At 41.5% G+C, this 23,307-nt stretch overlaps 1 protein-coding gene across 6 annotated transcripts in view; it reads left to right on the top strand.

The window, feature by feature from the left end:
* Pde8b (phosphodiesterase 8B) overlaps positions 1–23,307 on the top strand; it is a 231,470-nt gene that overhangs the window by 110,115 nt on the left and 98,048 nt on the right. For 4 of the 6 annotated variants that reach the window (XM_017795088.2, XM_008855988.2, XM_008855986.2 and 1 more), the window contains exon 2: positions 20,319–20,378. In XM_017795088.2, the coding sequence (XP_017650577.2) occupies positions 20,319–20,378 (60 nt within the window). The remainder of the gene's footprint in view (positions 1–20,318; positions 20,379–23,307) is intronic. The other 2 variants (XM_008855989.2, XM_029557629.1) reach the window with 1 other exon arrangement.

The raw sequence follows: 23,307 nt of genomic DNA, 5'->3' as shown, positions 1-23,307 counted from the left end.
TAGGTCACTGAGGGCCTGCTTTGGAAAGATGTTATCTTGCTCCCTTTTCCTTCTTCCTCTCTGCTTCTTGGCTGCCATGAACAGCCTCTGCCACATGCTCCTACCACCATGGTATTTTGCCTCACCTTGGACCCACAGCAACGAATTTGGCCAACTTCACACTGAAATGTCTGAAATCATGTACCCAAATCTTTTTAAATTATTTTCTCTCAAGTATTCATTATAACAAAGAAAAGTTTGATAAATTTTCAGGTGTGACTAAATACCTGGTAAGAAGCAATTTAAGAGAGGTAGAGTTTATTTTGGTTCATCATGGTCAGGGCAGGTGTGGTGGTGGGAGTGTGAGGGGACTGCGCACATTGTGTCTGCATGTAGAGAGAGGTAAATGCCTGTGCTTATCTGGCTTTCTACTTCTTCCCTCTTTGTTCAGTCTGGATTGGATAATTCTGTTCATCTGCCTTATGTTCATAGTCTTTTCCTACTGCCATCCAGTGACTATTTCCAATTATATATATATATTTGGTTCTAAGAGGTCCATGTATTCTTTTTTGTATTTTCTATTCGAAGTTGAGATTTCTTCTCTTTTCATTTGTTATGTGCATATTTTTCTTTATTTCATTTTTCTTCTTTTAATACTAAAAGTAGTATTAAAGTTCTTGTCTGGTGATTTCAACGTCTGAATCTTCTCAAAGTTGTCATTGTTTTTCTTATGCAGTGTGGTCCAGGATTGTATCTTGGAAATGATTACTATATTGTGGAGACTCATTTTGTTTGTTTGTTTTACTTAAGCGTCTGATTAACTGGACTAGACTCAAAAATGCAAAAGTATGTCACCTGAGGTGGGTGGCAGCTCAAATCTCCATTAAGTCCTGGACTCCTCAAGAGTTTGCCCTGAGCATTTGATTCTGGGTCAGACAAGGATTTGGCCATTGTCTCTACATGCAACTTAGCTTCAATTTCTTCCTGTTGTAACTCTTCCCCACACACTCTGACAACTCTGGGTACTCCAGGCTCTATCTCTAGTTTCTTACCAAGATGGATATGAGTTCTATGTCAGAGTTAGATGATCCTATTTCATGCTGTGATTGTGCCATTTTCATGGCAAAATTGAAAAACTGGGGACTTTAGAGGGAGCCTGGGGACATAGTTCAGTGGTAGAGAACTAGCCTATCACGTGCAAGACCTTGAATCTGCACCCTGCCCCCAGCACTGCAAAAGAAAATAAATAAGTGAACAAAACAAATCTGGGAGCACAACAGATACTCCCTTGTAAAATCTGTCTGCTTTTGTTCACGTTCCAGAGCCTCAGCTTGCCGTATCTCTGCCTTGTACTTTTCTGGAGTTTATCATATTGTTGGTGAGAAGACTGGGACTTAAGAACATTTTTTTTTCTGACTGGCAGAGGAGCCTGGTTCATCTGCATTAAATCTAATTAGTTGTACATTTGCATTTAATACTGTTATCTTTCTGTTTGCTTTCTATTTTCCTCACTTGTTCAGTATTTTTTTCTTATTTTGTTTTCTATCAGTTTAAGTATTTTATCCTACTGCCCCCAGTAGCTTATTAGTTATACTCTCTGTATATTCTTTTGGAAAGTAATAGAAATTACAAAATTTCCCTTAATGTGTGAGTCTAATGTTAACACCTCTACTCTTCTTTCAGACCATAAAAAGAGCATAGAATATTTAAATTCTAGCTACTTCCCCCCTGACTTTGTGTTCTTGCTGTCATATATTTTGATTCTGTATCTTTTTAATTTTCTGAGGTTATTAACATTGTTTTCTAGCTAATATTTCCATTTGCTTACAGATTTGCCTTCTTCTAGAGATATTCATGATTTTATCCACCTGCGAGCCTGTAGCTAGAGACCATTTGTCTTCTGTCTGAAGAGCTTCCTTTAGTGTTTTCTTTAGTGTCAGTCCCCTTGTGACAAATTCTCTCCACTTTTGATGGTTTCTATTTTATGTTTTTTGTTATTTTGGAATTGTATTTCTGTTGAGTATAGAGTTTCAGGTTGGCATGCATTTTATTTAGCATGTGGGAGATGTCATTTCACTATCTTCTGCCTCCATTATTTCTGCTAAGAAGTTAGATGTCAGTTTTATTTTGCTGCTACTAGAAAGCAATTTGGTCTGTCCCCTTGCCATAATTATTATTTTGAGTTGAGCTTTTGCTATATAGCCCAGGCTGGCCTTGAACTCATGACTCCTGCTTCCTAAGTGATGGGATTAGTGTATGTACCACCAGGCCTGTCTTCCTTTTAAAATTAGAAAATGTGTCTTTCATTCGTGCTTTGCTTTCAGAAGTTCTCTTATAATGCATTTAGGTATCTTTGTTTGTTTGTCTTGTATTCTTTCTTCATAGGGTTCAGAGTACTTCCTGACTGTATGGCTTGATTTATTTCTTCAACATTCTGGAACATTATTGGCCATTTTCTCTTCAAATACTGTTTCTGCCCCATTATCCCTTTCCAATCCTTCTGAAATTCAAGTTGCTTGTACATTGCATCTTTTTCTGTGCCCCAGATGTCTTTTACAGCCCCTGCTATATCCGCCATTCTTTAGTCTCTGAGTGTTTTTTGATGGCATGTCAGTTCCTCAGTTCTCTGTTCACTGTGCCTAATTTTCTTACAAGCCCCATTCTTTTAGTGCCCAGTTTTAACTACTGTGCTTTTAACACAAAATTTCAAGAGTTTTGAAAACATTGTATTTATCTTTAATTCTTTGAATTAAAACTTCATATATGGTTATCCCAGAGATGAAATCTTCTATGTACCTGTTTAATGTTTTTTTTTATTCTTGTCTTTTGGTCAATCATTTTCCCACTATAACTATGGATAGTGAGTATTGGATATTAAGCATGCAGTAAAAAATTAATAATTTTACAGAAAAAAAATGATAAGCAAGTTGTAGGCATGTTTCTCCAGGCAGATGCTACTTCTGCTTCTACCTGGCAGCTGGGGAGGATAATTCAATCAGTGTGATGAACCAAAGAAGGGTTTGTTCCATTTGAAGGCTGATCTGTTTCAGATTCAATGCTGTTTCCATGCTGCACCCCATTGAGGTCCCAACTGAACACCTCACATGTCCCTCCTCCCCATGGGAACCACAAATTCCAGTTTCATCCTTGTGTCACTATGATGAATGGAAATTCTGTTCAGTTTCTCAGCTGTTGCTTCCAAAACTGTCTGTGGCCTTGCAGGAGACATAGAAAAAGCCACATTCTTTGCAAGGCCTGAGAATGTGCTATTCTGTGCTTCTCACTGCCAGGAGGGGAGAGTAGGGCAGGGTAGAAGAATCACTGGTCTAGCTGTCCAGAGACCACACTTTTACTCCACTAGTGTGTGACCTTGGGCATACTGCATACCTGTGTAGCCCTATTCAGCAGTCTGTAACAAGAGAGGTTGGATGAGATGATCCCTTGGGAACTTCTTAATTCTTATTCTTGGAACCCATTCTGCCATGAGGTCAGGTTTGGAAAGGCATTTTACAGTAGTAAAAGAGAGAGCAGAGTGCCACTGCATTTTCTGATACTGGGGTGAGGAGAAAGTTAACTAATTTAGAGGTTGGCATTTGTGTCTTTTAAGTGAGCAAGTCAACTGTTCTGGGCCTGCAGACTAAAGAAGAGCTTATGCTATGATAGCCTAGCTTATTAAGTGACATAACAAATGTCAGCCACCTATCTCATTTGTGGCTCACTATGGGGCTCAGTAAGGGTTTCCAAGAGGATGAAAAAGATTATCAACATAATACCTGTCGTTTATCAGTTGCCTGTTGTGCCAAGACTCTCCTGAGTAATATAGATCCAGCATCTGCCCTCTCCACAGCACAGGTATTATGGGAGAAAGGAATTTCAGTCTGTTTGTGCATTAACAACATTAGTAGCTTTAGTTCTCCAGCAGCTCCTTTAGCCAGGGTTCACAATAATCTTCCATTTACCAAGGGCCTTTTCAGCATTTTAATGATGTTTTAAATTAAACACCCACTTACCAAATATCTGTGAGTGTTGGTTGCAGCAGATGGATCCTGGCATCGGGTGCTGGAAAGCATCCTGTCACAGCTGATCATTTATTGATTCTCTGGTGGGGTCAGATGGACCTGGCATCTGTCTCCTAGGGTCCTCCTGCCCTCAACAGTGTGTGGTTATGGTGACAAAATTATTGTGTGATAAATATAATGGGCAGATGTGTGAACAGGGGAAAGGGGGCAGCAATTGAAAGAGTAGAGGCACATTTTAGGGTCTTAGCTGTTTGGGTTAGGAAGACCCCACAAGGCATTTGATGTGTATTCAGAGTCCCTGGAACCATTCTCTTCTCCCTCCAGCAGGGAATGAAGCAGTGATGGTCCCAGACCTTTTGTGGCATCAGTGGTCTTCATTGTAAAGCCTGTGGAGTTTGGTGAGCAGAGAGTAGGACCTAGTTGTTTAGATTTGCACTTCTGAATTGCCGAGAGGCTGAGCATCGTTGCATAAATTTTACAGTCTGTTTGTGTGCTGCCTTTGTGAACTGCTTGTCCTTTTTCTGACCCAATTTTAATTAGGATGCTTGTCTTTTTAATTATTGCCTTATTAGAACTTTAAAAATTCTCTTTCTGTCATATATTACTTGTGGTTTGTTCTCAGATTATTTTATACTTATTGTGCTTTTTAGTATTTTTACTACTGTTTTAATGATATTTTCTTTTGGGGCTTATAACGTTGGTCTTTCTGCTTTGCTTTGGTTTTGTTTGATCTTGGAGTCAGGGTCTCAGACTGGCCTCAACCTCACAGTCATCCTGCCTCTATCTTCCAAAAGCTGAGATTTATAGGGGTGGGCCACCGTGCCTAGATTAAAACTTTTAAAAAAAGTTTTGATGTATATGGTTGAGCCTACTTGAGTATATGTGCACCATGTGTGTGCCTGGTGCTTGAAGAGGCCAGAAGAGGACACTGGATCTGGGACTGGCGATACAGGTGGTTATGAGCCATTATGTGGGTTCTGGGAACTGAACCCAGGTCCTCTGCAAAGAGCAGTAAGCACTCTTCACTTCTGATCCACCGCTTCAGCCTTATGTGGGTGCTAGCATCTGAACTCTCTAATTTTGATGAAATCTAACAAATTGTTTTTATTTTGTGGATCATGTTTTTATGTTATGCTTTCGAAAACATAATAGAACAATGATGCAAATAAACACATAATTTATAAGGAGCATCTTTTGTAAAACTAAGTATCAAAGTATGCCTACAAAGTCAAAACCTGATCAGTCAGGGCTAAACTACTGGCAGAAGCAAAGGACTGCGGGAAGAGGTGGTCGCAGACAGATGACTTCAGATGGCCCTGAGAGGGGAGGATCCCCAACCGTTGCTTCCAGCATGCATCCCAACATGGGAACAGTCCACCACCCTGGAGTAGAGAGCTTGTGCTGATTTGAGAGCAATAACTGAGAACCAGGGAATTTGCAGGATCCAACCGGTAGATAGTGAAGACATAAGAGGAAAATATACCCACAGAACAGGAGAAACTACAACCTAATAGTCCAAAATGATGTGGAAGAAATTAGGGAAATGATTAAAATTAGTAAATGAGCAGAATGAATCCAAATGAGAAAAACACAGATTAGATCATAGACAGATGTGGAAGACTCAGGGAGAGGTAGAAATGAAACAAAAAACTAAGAAATGAAGACCGAACTGGAAGAGATACAAGGATGAATATATGTGCAGACAGCCTTGTAGTGTCATGAGGTCACTGCAGCTATGTTTACCTTCCAGCAGCCAGCACTCATTGGTCTTAGTGACAGGAGGAGTCATGTTGGGGGTACCTGGAAGGAGGGAGTGTGGAGAGATGGGGGGGATAAGACCAAAATACATTGTTTACACGTATGAAATTGTCAAACAAAAAATAAAAGATATTCTATTAAAAAAAAAGAAAGCACTGTGTGGGAAATAGATTGTTAAAGGAAGAAGAGAATGATTTTTAAAAAGATCTGAGAGAAAGTAGAGGTATGGGATATGGGCAAGGGAGATTTATATAGATAAATAGTGATCTGTATAATTTATATCCACATATAGAATATCTACCTACCTATCTTTATGGATCCACATATACAATACCTACATATGTGTTTTATAGAGGGGACTCAGAGAAAGACAAATCACATTGTTTACTGGCAAAAATTAGCATGTGGACAACATTAGTACATATTCTAGTAAAATAAAAAAAAGCACTTTTTTGGGGATCCAGGAAAAAGACCAAGTAGTTTATAAAGGAAATAAAATAAGACTGACATCAGACTGGTGGCAGTGCATTAAGCCACCAGACACTGGAGAAACATATCAAGAAATCCAGAAAAGAAAGAGTGAGGCAATTATTCTGTCGGTAGCCAAACTGACATCTGAGTATAAAACCGCACATAAAACATCTGAACATGGCAGGCCTTTGGGAATGAACTTCCTGTAATTCTTAGTGAATCTTTCTATAGCCAGTGTCTGCAGCTTTGGCCCGAGGATGCTGGTTGGAATGTGGGATGATGCTGTATGGTAGAGCTCTGCGTCTGTTCAGACCCCTAGCTCTCCTGGATGTCTGAGCTCCTGCTCAGGTATTGGCCCTGACTAATCATTTGAGTGATTGTTTGGTACTCTTCCTAAAGGAAGCTGCACATTGATGCAGCAAGAGTTTGTGTGGTCCAGTCTTCACATGGAGTAGATGCATATTATCAGAGCTCTTCTGTTACCAACAAGGAAAGTAATTTGCCTTCATTAAGATTCTTCTGTTTTAAGTTACTGAGAAAAAAAAGAAAAGAAAGGGAATTTTATTGGTTCACTGAACTGAAGGGTCCAGAGGTGGCTATGGCTGCAGGCGAGACTTGATGACCTGGTGACCTGGTACAGGTCTTACAAAAGGTGTGAGACTCTTTCAATGCCTCCACCCTACTTCCTATTTTCACACAAAGTCAATCATGAGCAACAACCTGGCTACATACTTCTTTAACAAGCAGTGAGTATGTATTCCTAAGTCACCTGGCTAGTTCTAACTGATGGCTATAACCAGAGAAATGAAATGTTTTGCTATATTCACAAATGTTCAGGTGTCTTCTTTTGAACCACAAAGATTCCCAACAAGAATCAGTGGCTTCTGAAAAGATAAAAGAAGAAATTGATATTGGGGAGAATATCAATAAAGGAATTCTTAAATGAGTGTTGAATTTGATGAAAATGACGTCTGACATTTCTGGACATGATCATATAAACTTATTGCTTGTGGAGAATTATGTAACTGGATTCTCCTAGTTAGAGGGTAAAACCCAGCCATCTTTGCTCTGTGGAAATAGCTAAGGTTCTGGGAGAATCAACCTGTTGCCCATTTCTTTCAGCTCATATGTGCAAGTCTCTGCCTCTTCTCAGCCCTCTGATACTGGTGAAATCAGGGTTTTATCTGTCTCTCATGTGCTGGTGTTATTCTCCCTGAACACTGCACTCACTGTCTCGTAGGTGGCCCAGAGGCATCGCAAACCCAGCATGCCCAGCACATAGCTCACCTTTCGCCATAAGTCTCCCCGACCTCCTGTATTCTCTATCACCACGCTCAGTCACTCAAGCCAAAATCCTTGAACTTGCTTTCCTTTATTCTTTTCCCTTGCTCATATATCTCAGCTGATTTTATGAGTTCTATCTGGCTCTAATGCAGTGCTATTTTTTAATCCCCTATCTATCCTCATCACATTGTCTACTTGCAAGCAATCTGCATTTTTTTTTTTGCACCAGTGCTCCTCAAACATCAGTAAGCATCACAGATGCCTGGACGACCAATATTCTGACTCAGTCCACCTGGACTAAGCCCTGAAAAGTAGATAATGTATTTAAGTTCCAAGAACTATCTGCTGTGGGTTGAGGGGGTGCCCCTTGAGAAGCACTGGGTGGCGTGCTGCAGTAGCTCCTTTCTGATCTTTGGTCCTCCATCCTGGTCCAATGGTCTGTTCACACCTCTACCATGGCAATCCAGCTAACCACCAATCCAACAACACTGCGCTTCTGTCTGCCTAGGAAAGCCCGGGTTTCTCATTACAGGGGTTGAAACCTGCCTGCAGCATTGAGGGAAGATTGCATTGTAACACTTGTGAGTATCTTGTGAGGCAGCCTCCTTAGGTCAGTGGTTCCCAGATGTAGAGTAGGCCAGTGGTGCTGTCAGAGCCTAATCCACAGGATGTGAGGCCAAGTTCCTGGATGCTGGAGCATGATCAGAGCCTGACTCTGGGCCCAGAGCCAAGGCTTTCTCTGAAGAAGGCATTTTAATGCTGTGTGTACAAACAGGTGGAATCCCATGCACATAGAAATGAGCAGGTGGGCAGAGCTTCAGAGAAGGAACAAAAGGGAGCCTGGTCCTCCCTGCTCTCCTAGAAAAAGGCACACAGCCAGCCTCTTCTCCAGCCAAGAGATGTCAGTGGATCCAAGAGTGATCTGCTGCGAACTGGAACCATTTTAAAAGAGTAATGTACTTTGTTCAAACATGAAGTAGTCTATTGAGACTTACTTAACCCTCTGCTGTACTTTGAGATTTTCTGTGTTTGATTTTTCCTTGTCAACGAATGCATTCATCCTGCGCCTCTTTCTAGCTATCCAGGATTCTGGGAGGTGGGGCTGGAACTTCCTCAGCACAGACACTGCCTCATAGTTTGCTCCATTCATGGTGCTCCCTTGGCCTCCTCCTTATAACTTTAAAATACTACAAGGAAGAAATAAGGTCATAGGCATTGTCTCATTGGCTTCACAAGGGCAAGGCATGATGGGAACTTGTCTTCCATCTGTGTTGGCTGAACATTAGAAACTATATGCTGGGTCTTCATCCCTGAGGACCTTTCCAGAAGTCCTATAGATCTGGGGACTTATATCACCTTTGCTATGCTTTCACAATTGTTGAGGTTTTAACTTCATAGAGGTTCACTGAGGTTTTATGTCTTTAAGTTATGTGTATCTGTAAATGCTTGAAAATATGATTGTTTGGGCCGAGTAAGAAAAATTGCCTTTCAAAAAGTGGGCACTTGCATTTTGCAGGTAGTTTCACATGGGTTACTTTTAAATAGGATTTATTTAAATAAATTAGTCTTTCCATGGGATTGAGTGCTCCACACACTTTCATCACCCCTGGGGTCTTCATAGACCACCAGAAGATAGCAGTTCATCCCTGTGTGAATGCAGAAAGGGGGCGAGGTTGAATTCTTGGTGGAGATCCAGATGTGTCTGAAAGTCCAGAGTGGCCTCAGAGTCACAGAGTTCCTCCTGTGAGGTTCTCCTGCAGCCAAGCGTGGAAGACATTTCACCCAAGGCAGTCCTAATTTATCAATGGCAAGACTGAGAGTAGAGGCAGCGTGGATAATTGAAATCCACAGGAAACCTCTAAAACTCATTTTTAGCAGATGGTTTGCTTCCTTTGCCATCAACTCTGTTTACCAGAACTGCTGACCATGGAACAAGACAGAATGATTTGAGTTTCATCCCTCCTACCCCCTCTTCCTTTTCAGTTAGTGCTGTGGAGAAAGGAAAGAAAGCATCCGGTGGGAATGGCAGGACAGTTGAGGGTCAGAAACGAATAGCTGCTCCTCAATCAGAGGTGGACTGTTCTTTCCTTGTTCTCTGTTATACAATGTAATTTTACAAGATTGAAGTCATCTGGCTGTATCTATTAGTAACAGCGTCCCTAATAAAAGGAAGGAAGTTGGTTGAGCGATGTCACGTTTTAGTCACTGCCTTTAACTTCCTCTGCTCATGAGGTCAGACACGGAGTTTGATCTTTGGAATCTGGGGATGAGCTATGTTTACACACGTGGCCCAGTGATGCTGTGAGAGAACTGCTGCATTTCTGGAAGCATGGTGCCTTGATTATGGCGCTGTGTGTATGATGGAAAGCCTTTTCACATAATCATACATCAAAGTGCAGTTGGGTCTTCCTTTCCTCTTCTGAATTCAACTCTCCAAGGCCCTCTTGTGCTGGCCTGCTGTGGACATTCGTCACTTGATGAGTTATAGTCTAGACCAATTTGTTTCCAATGTAATGCATAATCACTATCAAGCTGCGTTCTTGTCTCATGCAGTAGATGATATGGCTATACTATGGAAGTAATTTCCGTTTCATTTGATATTCAATGTCGGGGGAGGAATGGCACCTCTATTAGACCATGCTGGCCAAGTTTCCTGTCTGGCTGAGATGGCATCTGGGTGATTTTCGTGTGTACCTTTTTATTATTATTTTTAAAATATATTTTATTTTTAATTTTTTAAGTTTCATGTTTATGAATGTATTGCCTGCATGCATGTAAGTGCACCCATGTCATACAGTGCTTGGGGAGGTTAGAAGAGGGTGTCATATCCCATGGAACTGGAGTTATGGATGGTTGTTAGCCACCGTTATGGGTGGGAATTAAACCCAGGTCCTCTGTGAGAGTAGCCAGTGCTCTTAACCACTGAGCCATTTCTCCAGTCCCAGTTTGTATGTTTAGAAATTACCACCTTGGCACTGATGAGAGGATAGCCTCTTCATCTTTTCTCACTGCCCTACTTTTCAGGCAGGGTGGGATGTATCATCCTCTACTTCATCTCTGACCAAGATCCTCCAGCAGCAGTGAGCCCGTTTCTTAAGAAAAAACAGCCTTGGGGCTGGAGAGCTGGATGAGTGGCTAAGAACACTGACTGCTCTTGCAGAGGACCTGGGTTCAATTCCCAGCACCCACATGGTGACTAACAACCATCCATTAACTCCAGTTCCAGGGGATCCGATGCTTTCTTCTGACCTCAGCAGGCATTGCAAGACATGGTTACATTTACATACATGCAGGCAATGTACCCATACACATAAAATAAAAATAATAAACAAAATATTAAAAAAGAGAAAGAACAGCCTCTTCCAACAGTGTCCAGGAGGAGTGGAGAGGAGGGCGTAGTTTGGCTGGTGCTATCACTTCCTCCTTTGCCCCCACAGTTCGATCTCATGGATTGGGAGCCCACTTCTGCAGGGGTGTGCTTTTGGTGACTAATGCTGTACACACTGACCATCCTCTCGTGCCATCTTTCCTAACTTCATTATTTCTCAGCCATATATTTTACATCTCATTTAAAAATCGTGTTTCAGAGTCTAGGCATCTTTGTCTACTAGTGGTTGATCATTCTGGAACAAACTGAAGTATAAGTGAATCCAGGACTAAGAGCGCAACCTTCTCATGAATGCAAGCCTGGGTTTCAGTCTCAGCTCCACACCCTTGAGTAAATCATCACCCTTTCTACAGTGTTAACTGCTTTAGCTATGGAAAGGGGACCACAATGCCCCTATGAGGCTGTCATGGCCCTTCCATGAGGTGATGGAGGCAGAGGACTCATCAGCCCCCTCTTGCCTTATGTAGAGGCTAAGCAGTTACTGCCCCGGGAATCTCAGCCTGACTTTCTAGGATTTTCTTTCACCAAATTTCAGAGAAGCTATCCGTATTCTTAATAGAGTGTATTTTACCAAACAAAGGCTTGTCTGGGAAACAAAATAGTATATGTAGGATATTTATCATATAAGTGACTTTTAGTTAATGTTAACCCCCAAATCAGAAATGGGCTTTTCTAATCAAATTTAGTATATTTTGTTTATTTGCCAATGTCTAAGCTATACAACCAGGAAAAGTAATTTATCACCTGAGAACTCACTAGGCACTGCTTAGGAAATAGTGATCTTCTGGTATGTCCCTCTGTGAAGACCTACCTCTCCCCTCCCTTGTCCTGTAGAACCACCTGCCCCAACTACGAACTCCTCTGCATCTATTTGAATACTCACTGTGTACTCTTAAACTATGTTTAGTATTGCTTTAAATGTTTGTTTTATCTAACTGTATTTTAAAGCATATGCTCTTCCAAAACTATTGTGTCATTGTCATTTTTTAAACTCAGTATTTGCTTGTGAGATTAGTTGATTTTGAATTGGGAGCTCTGGTTGACTCATTTTTACAGCAGTGTTCTGTTTGTATACATATTCCTTGGATATTTTTTTTTCAGTTTTACCTACTGATAAATGTTAATGGGTTGTGAATTAGGCTCTTTCTAAATGTTGTTACTATAAATAATACTGATCCTAATGATCTTGTAAATGCTTGATGTCCTCTTATACTGACGTAGAAGGCTGAACTGTAGAATACACGTTTCTTAATCTTTACTAGAAACCCCAGAACTGTTTTTTCAAGGTGACTGAACCAGTTTACACATCTACCAACAATGTGTGAGTGTCTTTGTGGGGTCAGCTGTCTTCCTGCCTAGATGAGAGTTTGCCTTCTTAATTAGTCTCTGTGTTAAAATGTTTCAGTGCAACATAGTATCTCATTATAGTTTGAGATGTTTATTTTGCCTGATTTCCTAATGAGGTTTAGATTTAGTTTATTTATTTTTGCATATTTTTATTAAATTTTTGTGTATTTCATACAAAACATCGTACTCATGTCTATACCCCCTTCCCCATCTGGACCCTCCCATAGCCGCCCCCCCACTGGATTTCATGCATTCTGTCATTATGTTAAGACCTATCTGAGTCAAGTTAGTGCCCCCAGACATCCCTCAGTGCAGGTTCATCCACTGAGGTCTAGTCAGCCTATCTAGAGTCATTCCTTTAAAAAAGATCAGCTCTTCCTCACCTATCAGTAATCAGCTGCCAATAGTTTTTTGACCAAGATTGGGACCTGCTGTCCATTTCCCCAGTTCTGTGCTGGGGTTTTATCTGCTTGAGTTTGCATGGGTCTTGTACATGCTGACACTATTGCTGTAGATTCATATAAACAAGGTCCCAGGAGCCTGTGAGACTCTGTTTCCATCTAAGGTGTGGGGGGAGTATGTCTGTGTGTCTGTGTGTTTGTATGTTTGTATGTATGTACTCATGAATGCAGGTACTCACTGAGGCCAGAGAAGGATGTCAAGTCCATTGGAGTTGAAGTTAAAGGCAGTTGTGAGCTGCATGGTACGGGTGCTAGGAATCGAACTCAGGCCCTCTGGAAAAGCAGCAAGTGCTTTTTTTTAATTGAATTTTTGTGATTTTCATGCAGCATAATTTGATGGTATTTAGATCCCCTCATCTACCTACACCTCCTTTTACTGCCCCTAGTCCAATTTGGAGCCTGGTTAAACTACCAGGAGTCCTATGCTTGAAAGAGACTGTCTCTGTCCATCCCAACAGTCATTGGTTGCCAAAATTTCCTTAGGTTGTGTTGGGGTTTCTTACCCACTTTACCATGTCTGTTTTGAACTTGCATGGGACTTGTACATGCTGTCACCATTGCTGTAAGTTCATACAAGTAACTGACCAACTGTCTGGAAAATTCTGTTTCCTTGTGGATATTCACCTGTGCCTTTTACAGTTTTCCTACCCCCTCTTTTGCAATGATCCCTGAGCCTAGGCAGACAGAAGTTTGATATAGGTGTCCTATTCAGGGCTAAGCATCCTTCAGTCTCTTAATGATTTTTTTCCTTTCTGGTAGTATGCATAGAATCTTCCAGCATTATGAAGATTATCCAGTAGAGATAAGGCTCTGAAGTCAGCACCAGGTTGATTTCTTCTTATTTGTTCTATAGCTCATATATGCAGTGTCTTCGGCAATAGGGTCATACCATCAATTTCTGGTGGATTACCAAGGATAGGCTCTTAGCCAGTGAGAGCCATTTCTCCAGCCCCTAAAACTTTTAAATATATTCTGGTTACTATTGATTTTCTATATTTTATAGATTTTATTGCTGACTATATGGGCCTTTTCCCCCCTCTTTTTTCATCATGTACTTTGCTGTTAGTTGTTTTTTTTGTTTTGTTTTTAATGAGTAGAAATTACACTTTAAAGTTAAATCGATGAATCTTCTATATATATATATATATATATATATATATATTCTTTTGAAACAGGGTCTCCCTGTAGCCCCATCTGGCCATCTGGCCTGGAACTCCCTGGGTAGAATGTAGAACAGGCTGGCCTTGAACTCACAAAGATCCTCTGCTTCCCAAGTGCTAGAATTAAAGGTATGTGTCACCATGCCTAACACATGCTTATATCTTTTGATGAGTAGATATTTGCTTATATTTATGTGATAAAACATGCTGCCAAATCAATGTTATAGTCAATGTTGCAGGGCATAAAACTCAGAATATTACCTACTATGAATAACTTGTAACTTTGAATAATCTTTCACTTATATATGTGTAGCAACCAATAGACTATTACAACAGACTATTGATCTTGATTATAATTTAGGGATATTATTGTATAGGGATAATTTATTCATGTGAAATACTATCTCTTCCTCTTGCCTGAGTGATGAACTGTACTTTGAAAGAGTGCCTAGGTACAGGTATGACAGCTGAGTTTTGAGCGGGATGTGGTGTTTCCATACCTTACGTGCCCCATTGGTATTTGGTGGGTAATATACATGTAATAGAGTCTGTGGAAGGGGCCACCAAAGGAACGTCCGTGACAGACATGTCTGATCAACAGAGTAGACTCGTACACTCATGGAGATAAAATGTACTGATGCCTGGGAGTCCTGATTCTCTTGGTGGAGAGTTAGACCCAGACCTTGAGTATTTAAAAAGTCTCCCCAGGGACTTCTAATATAAAGCCCAGGTACAGAACACCTAGATCAGACATAGAAGCAGGATGGAGAAGGAATTATGAGCATCCCGGTGACTTCTTAGGCCTTGACGTGTCCAGGGTGTCAGAGATGCCAGGAGGTACTAGAGAGCAGCCAGCTCAAAGACAGCTGAGTGCTAGAGGTAGTGTGAGGGCAGAGCCAACAGATGGGCCAAGCAGAGAACACAGAAGGACATAGATGTTTTATAGAGGCACTGAATGTTGCCATCAGAGCGGGGTATTTGGGGGAGAAAGGGTTCCTAGATTGGATCAGGACTTCCTAGCTTCACTGTGGGGTTGTCAAATGCCTCAGGGTTGAGAACTCTCTCTCTCTCCCTTGAAGCCAGAGGGTAGATGGGACCCATTTTAAAGGCAAAAGACAAACACAACCTTTGTTTACTCAGAGCTCAGAATAAAGAACCAAGTTGGCCTGAGAATGGAGGATGGTCAGAAGTCAACTTGAGATGATTAAATGCTATTTTAAGAGCAAAGCCAAAAGAAGGGCAGACCAGAGTAGATTAAAAATCCCTCTTTCCGTGCACACAGCCAGTCTCTTTTGTGAGTGAGAAATGACCCCCTCATGAAACAGTCAGCTGTGTTTGAATGCTCAGGACCACAGATGGTGAGAGGAAAGAATGCCAGAGGAGAAGCCATTGAAATGGGTGAGAGTCTAGCTCTCAGCTGGTTTTTGTAAAGTTCACACAAGCACACAAAGCACACCCTCTTCCTCACCATAGATGGCAGCCCTGTTCAAAGACTATGAGGTCGTGAGTAGAGATCACTAGGTACCATGTCATCTATTTTGCAGAGTCAGAATGGAGTTCAGAAAACCTTTACTGAAAGTGAGATGGTACAGTCAGGACTAAATCCTCCAAATTCAAGAGTATATATAACGGGAGGAGAGTGCACTGAAGTCAGGACGGATGGCATCTCAAGCTGGCTGGTCACTTAAAATCTCTGTGGCTTTAGGCAGTTTGTCCAGTTCCATAAAGCATTTGCTGAGCAGCTTCTAGAAGCCAGGGATAAAATTGTGGTAAAAGACAGAGTTCGTGTCCATAACAGACTCGTAGCCTTGCCAAGAACAAGATACTTAAATAACTAATGAAACAAGTGCTGGACAGAGGCAGTTTTGTCTTGGAGCATCCTCAGAGGGTAGGAACATTGGAGCAGGCTCTTGAAGGATGAGCAAGATGCTGAGTCTGTAAGGTACAAAGGGCTTTTGTTCCTGGGTCTCAGTTTCCCCCCAGTCTGAGGACAGCTCTAAAACCAAGTCACTCACCAAGTTTCCTGAAGCTCAAACCATGAGAACTGTGGCAGTCACCTAGGAGAAGGTGCCAGCCCACCTGAGCTGCTGTGCTTTCTCTCACCTGGGTTACATCCTGGAGCTCCTTCCTGTAGAAGTGAAGCCAAGTGTCTTTTGTTTGTTCATTCTCTTTTCTTAGTCACTTTGATGTACTTTCATATTTGCTTTTCACTGTTAAAATGGTTCCTACTAAGAGGAATATTTTCATTTGTTTCATTTTTGTTAAAACTCAGTTCTTATTAAAATGTGGGCAAACCAAATATTTGATTTTTCTCAAATCACATATGTGATCATGGTAATCCTTTGCTCAAAACCCTACATTGTGGTAATTGTCTACACAGTGAAAAGGCTGCTCCTTTCCTGAGTCCCCACAGATGTCCCTTTCATACACTCTGCAATTCAGCCACTTAACCCTGCATCCCACTCCCATGATCCTCTCTGTTTTCCTGCCTGTGCTTGAGCTGTTCCATGACTATAATCTCCGCAACCCAGCCTGCCTGCCTTCTCCAAACTTTTATCTCAACTTCAGAGTCTGAGGGAGACTATCTCTCAGGCAGAATTCCATATGCAATTAAACTATCAGATAGAACGATGTTATATGAAAATGCGGATCAAGAGGCTGGAGAGATGGCTCAGTGGTTAAGAGCACTGGCTGCTTTTGCAGAGGACCAGGGTTTGATTCTCAGCACCGACATGGTGACAGCCATTCATAACTCCAGTTCCAGGGGAATCCAATGCTTTCTTCTGACCTCCATGGGCATTGCATGACACAGGAGCACTTACACACATGTAGGCCACACACTCATACACATAAAACAAAAATAACAAATAAAAATTTAAAAAAAGAACCTAAAGATCAATAAAGACTGAAGGAGTTTTCCACTCATCAACTCTCAGGGGATGAAAAGATGTATTCCCAGTTGCAGGCTCAAGGAATATATGTATATTTATTTATTATTACAACATGGTCAAGTTCTATGGCTAGGTTGAGATCGGCCCTTAGTGAACATTTTTATGCTATGGAAATCAGTAAATACTAAAAAATAGGACTCTTTTTTATCTACACAGGGAATTAGCTTGCCTGAATTGGTTGGTGGCCTTTCTTACAAGCATGTAGTTATGAGTGTTACCATTCACACACACGCGCACACACACGCACACACACGCATGCACATGTATATTTGACACACTACAAATGGTATGCAGTGTGGTTAAACATATACTATCCTTCAGTAGTCCTTCCTCATCAGGTGATTGGGGAAGCCATGAGGTTGCTGTGGCTGAGAGGTGTATCGGCCCCATGCTTCTCTCTTCCTGAACTGTAGCATTTTGTTGCCTGTGACCAGCCCTGCTTTGGCTTCTCTGTCCCTGGCAGAAGTGCTCAGTTCCTGGATGTGGCGCTAATATACTAATTGCAGAGCTATGCATCTTTAGTTACTCAAAATTCACTCTTTGAAGTACAGCATCTTGGCTTGGCCTCACAGGCATCTGTGTAATTGTGTGATGAATTGGTGACAGGCAGGTAACTGGTCTTGTCTGTCTGAAATAGAGACCTGCAAATTGCTCTTGTGAGTTTGTACTTTACAGCTATCCTTTGCTGGCTACTGCCTGGCTCAGAGCCAGCAAGGTCAGGTACCAGGTTTTGTCAGTACAGCTGACCTCTTTTGAATATCAAGGCCAAGGTCAGATGACCCAGAACATAGAGTAAAAGAGGAAAGGCAAAACAAGCAAGAGATGTGAAGCAAAGTATAGATCAGGATTAGAGGAGCTGATAAACTGAGGCACCTAAGGTGGAGCTGGAGTAACAGCACTGGGAGGCGGCCCATTGAAAAGTGACAGAGAGGACACATGTAAGAGACAGATAGAGACCTGGGACAGGATCTGACTCTGCATTCCTCTACTGAGATTTACATCTCAGCTTCCTCATAAGTTGACTTAGACTGAGGGCAAAATGCTAGATGTGGCTGGGGACAGTTGTGACTTTCTGAGAAATCTGTGGTCTCTCTTGTCTTTAGAGAGGAAGTGGTATGTTCTAGATTGACTGTCACCCTTAAAACTGTGCTGTCCATCAATTGACTGTCCCCTGCTAAGACTGCACATGGGAAAGTGCACAGTGCCTGGGACAGAGGGGCTAGGAATGTTCACAGTCATTGTGTAGTCTCCTGGTGGATTTTAAACTAGCTACCTTTCACCACAGAGGTAAGCTAGTTGGGTCACCACATCATGTACCTGAAGGTGACTTACAAAAGCATAAGGTAGTGCATCAAGCAGGGGGAATACTAATTATTTTGGACAGCTTGAGCCTTTCCTACAGGCAGCCTTCCCCCGTCTCTCAGCCTTCCAATGCAAGTGCTTTTTATTTTATTCCTTTGACACTTTATTATTTTATTTTATTTTTTTGTCTTTCTGAGATGGGGCTCCCAGTAGCCCTGGGTGACCTGGAACTCCCTATAGAGACCAGGCTGGCCTCAAGTTCACAGATATCTGCCGGCCTCTGCCTCCTGAGTACTAGGATTAACAGCATGTGCCACCACACCCAGCGACACTCTATTTTTTAGTTTTTATTACATTTTATTTATTGATTTTGTGGCACACCTGTGAAAGTCAGAAGGCAACTTGTGGAAGTCGTTTCTCTCCATCCACCATATGGGTCTCAGGGATCAAACTCAGGTCATTAGGCTTGTACAGCAAGAGCTGTTACCTGCTGAACCGTCTCTTGGGCCTTGGTTTTCTGCTGACCTTGTTTTTTTTTTGAGAATTTCATATATGAGTATTGTATTTACATGATTTCCACCCTTTCCTGCACCAACTCCTCCCACGTCTTCCTGCAATTTTGTGACCTCTTCTTCCTTTAATCATTAATACACACACACAAACACACACACACACACACACAAAAAAAAAAACAAAAAAATCACAAAAAACAACCTACTGAGTCTACTTAGAGTTGCTCAAATGTACATGTATTTAGGGCTGACCTCTTGGGACTGGATAACCTAGCAAGGAGCTCTTCCCTGGGGAAAATTGATTCTTCCTCTCCCAGCTGTCATTGATTACCTGTAGCTCTTCATCAAGGTGTGGGACCTTATAAAAATCCCTTCCCCATACACATTGGCATGTTGACTGATGTTGTCATTATGCAGGTCTTGTTTAGACAATCCTGTTATTGAGATTTAATGGGTACAGCTGATACATCTACAAAGCAATCTCTATACCTAAGACTCTGGAAGCTTCCTGGAAAAGGGGTGGGTGGAAACATTCTAAGAGGTTGAAGAGCAGGATACCTGCTGCTAGATAGTGTCTTCTAGACATGGCCTTGCTTCTTAAGTAAGATAAACCCTACCGAGAAAAGAATAGAAGTACTTGGGAGGAGAGCTACAGCTTGAGTGCCAAGAGTTAAGCATGGGAAAGGGGGAGAAAGAAGGCAGGTAAAATTTTTGGATCTTCCAAAGTATAATTTATAGATAATCCTACTTTGGGTATTGCTGTTGTTGCTACTGTTTTGTCTTGGTTTTGGTTTTTTGAGGCAGGATCCCATATACCCCATGCTAGCATCAAGCTCAGTGTGTAGCTGAGGATAACTTTGAACTTCAAATCCTCCTCTCTCTACCTTCTCAGTGCTGGGATTACAGGTGTGCACTACCATGCTGTTTATGTGCTGTTAGAACCAAGGGCCTCATGTGGTGCTAAACGAGTATTCTACCAACTGAGCTACATTGCCAGCCCAGAAAATTGTACTTGGTTTTTTGGTTTTGTTTTTAATGGATAAGGCCTCCTCTGGCTCTGGGTCACTGTCATGTCCCTGGTCACATGAGTTCTAATGCTTGCTGATGATGCTCCCTCAGACAGAGGAGGGACCAAGAGGGTGTGTCTCATGCACGATACACTTCCAAGTGTATTAATTGTAAGTGTAAACGTGCTGAAACACGAAGAAAAACAAGGTTTAAATTTAGGGACAGTGCTCAAACCATAGATGTGCTTTAGCTTCCAAGGTCGAGGGAAAAATTTCACTCTCTTTTGGCATTTCAGAATATTAATAGTGTACCTGTAATAATGATAGCACCTTGTATATATTAGGTGCTCAGTAAATAAATAATCATTAAATTATTTGTTCCAATAAAATAACACATGCTTATAAAAATCTCTGGCCTAAAGCAAAGATAATCCAAAGTTCTGCCATTTATCACTGGATAAATATAGACGTTCCCAATGCACACAAATGTATATATTCTTTCATAAACCAGAATTGCACTGCCCATGAAGTTTTGTAACTTGTCTCCAGGTCAGTAAGTTTGTTCCTTCCAGTTAGTATATATGAAGTGGTATCATGTAACAGTCTACTGTTTGAGGACGGATTTGGCAGTTGCTCTGCTTTAAGCCTTGACACTTCTTATGTGCTGTTCTTTATTCAGCAGGTGTCGTCGGCAGAGGTACGCATTGGGCCCATGAGACTGACGCAGGACCCTATCCAGGTATGCCTCTATCCCTCAGGAGGGGCTTTGCTACTGGGACATGTGAATATGTGAGCAGTGTTTGAGGGGTCTTCTGGTTTAGCAACAGATCACCATCACTGCCCCTCTCCCATACTTACATACTGAATATATGTGTGTTTATAATTTGCTTTTATTAATATCATACTTGAGAACTCAGATTGTTTTCTTGATGACTTAAACATCACCCCATTTTGAGTATAAATATAATAAGTAGATTGGCAGATGGATTGGGGGGAAGAACGGGACACTCTGCTGTAAACAGAAAGGGAAGACATGGTGTGCTGGGGAAGGGCAGGGCTTTGAGAGCCACAGCTGGGTGTGAACCTGGCTCTACCTCTTCAGGAGTGTGAGCTTGCTTACATTATTTTCTTCCTCTGTCCCACTGTCCCATTGGCACAGTGGAGATGACGTTGCTTTTCTCACTGGGAATTGTCAGTGCCAGGAAATTGCATTGCATGCTATTGTAGCACTTAGCCTACCAGTAGAAGGTACCCCAAAACTGGGCTGTCACTGAATGAATAGCTGTCTCCGTTCCTTGGGAAGAGAAGAGAACACAAGCCTCTCCTTTCATGTCCCTTGTGACTTAAGCAAGCAGCCTATTGGACTCTGTGACAGAGAAGAAACAGGGGCCCTTGCAGAACTGGCTGACTCTGACAGTGACTCTGGTTAGCAGCTCTGTCTTTCAGAGCTCCACACTTCCTGTGCATCCACACCAGAGATGTATGTGTAAAGGGCGTTCCTAACCATTTAAATCATTGTATGTGTCTGTCCATTGGTCTTGAGTAAATGTGCCTCCTCTTTGTAACAAGTATGACTTGTCAGCATCTGGAAGCTTATCCTACGCTTGGGACAAGAGAAGGTATCAAGAAACCGCTCAAGGTACAGATGACAGTGAAAACCAAACTAAGAGCACGTGCTGGCTACTTGAGTTACGAGCTGATGGACAAAGAAAATAATGCTTTATAGTTGTTTGAAAGGAATTACAGATCTAGGGAAAAGGAAAAACAACAAAAGGAAGAGGTTCAGCTTGGGAAAATCTGATGAAAACAAATTTAGGAGCAAAGAGAGAAAAATAAACGCAGAATACAAGGAAGTGGAAAATTCCTGTGATCATTCTGAAGGCATGTACTTTGTACGCCAGCTTTGAATCAAGGCAGGGATAAAGAGCTGATATCAGGAACTGATTCCCAGAGTCTTTTCCAGAACACTTCCTGGGGGCCTAAGTGTAGGTTTACATCAATCTCACTTACCTTCATTTTGCCCTGGGCTGCCATGACAGTGAATGCTCATAAGGATTATCTTGTTCTTTTCAAAGAGAATTGTGTGGGGCTGGAGAGATGGCTCATCAGTTAAGAGCACTGGCTGCTCTTGCACAGGACCTGGGTTCAAACCCCAGCACCCACATGGAAGCTAACAATTGTCCATGACTCCAGTTCCAGGGCATCCAACACCCTCTGACATGGGTGCACTTACATACATGCAGGCAATGCACTCATACACATAAATAATAATAATAATTTTTTTTCAAGTCAGTCAACCATAAATATGTGGTTTATTTCTGAATTCTTGGTTCTATTGCATTGATCTATAGGTCTGTCTTTGCCAGTGCGATACTGCTTTAATTATTATAGCTCTGTAGTGAGTTTTGAAAAGTGTGAAGTGAGTTACAGTCCCCTAACTTGATGTTATTTTTCAAGATGATCTTAGTTATTTGGATACTCATAACCTCACTGAACTCATTTATGAGCCTACATAATCTTTTTTTTTTACATTTATTTATTATTTATTTGGGGAGGGAAACACATGTGCTATGATGTGTATGTAGAGGTCAGAGGACAATTTGAACGAGTTGATTCTCATCCTTCACCATGTGGGTTCCAGGGATCAAACTCAGGTCATCAGGCTTGGCAGCACTGGACCATCTCACTGGCCTCCATTCAGTCTTCTTTCTTTTTAAATGGAGTTCTAAGGATCTTCTGTGTCAGATCATGTCATTATTCCTCCTTTTCAGATCTGGAATTTTTATTTGCCTAACAATTTCATGACAAATGTGCTGTTTTCTTTTAAAGAGAACTGGAGATGTAGCTCAGTAGTAGAGCACTAGTTCAGCCTGCACCAGGCCCTGGCTGTGATCACCAGCACTGAGAAAAACTATTCATTGGATCATGTTACATTCCTACAATAATAAGAGACTTCTGTTACTTCAAACCCTTGGTACTGCTCATGGTGTCTGTCTCTTTAATCTGTCTACCCTAAAGGATAAACAGTACTTAGATTGTGGTTTAGGTTCTTTTCTCCATGACTGATGAGCTTTTTTTTTTTTTTTTTTTTTGCTTTTTGGTCATTCCTCATTTTCTTTTGGGAAAGTATTTGTTAAATCTTCTATACATTTTTCCAGTTAAGTTTTTAAAGGTGTTGAATTGAAGAACTTCTTGTGTGTATGTGCACATGTATGTGTGTATAAATGGTATGTGAACACATATGCAGCTGCACATTCTTGTATGTGTGCATGTTGAGGCCACACATTGATGTCAAGTGTGTCTTCCTCTATAGCTTTCCACCTAACTCCCTGAGATAGAGCTCACTGTGTTAGCGAGACTGGCTGGCAGGATCCACTTGTTTCTGTCCCGGAGCCTTTGTGTTTATAGACCTGTGCTGCCGTACCAGCTCTTACATGGGTACTGGGGGTCCAAATTTAGGTCCTCATGCTTATACAGCAAGCACTTTACCCACAGAGCCATCCCAGATGCAGAAGAAATTGTTTCTATATACTCATTAGAAGTTCTTTATCAGATCTGAAAACCTTTTCTCCTAGTTTGTGGCATTTTTCTTCATGTCCATAACTTTGGCTTTTGATGAGCAATTTTTTTCATTTCGATAAGATTTTATGTTATATAATATATATTTA

This window comes from Nannospalax galili, unplaced genomic scaffold (genome assembly GCF_000622305.1).
Source record: "Nannospalax galili isolate Female #2095 unplaced genomic scaffold, S.galili_v1.0 scaffold907, whole genome shotgun sequence".
NCBI classification, from domain to species: domain Eukaryota; kingdom Metazoa; phylum Chordata; class Mammalia; order Rodentia; family Spalacidae; genus Nannospalax; species Nannospalax galili.
The sequence above is the reverse complement of the archived record's forward strand: the minus strand, read 5'-3'. Positions and strand labels throughout refer to the sequence as shown.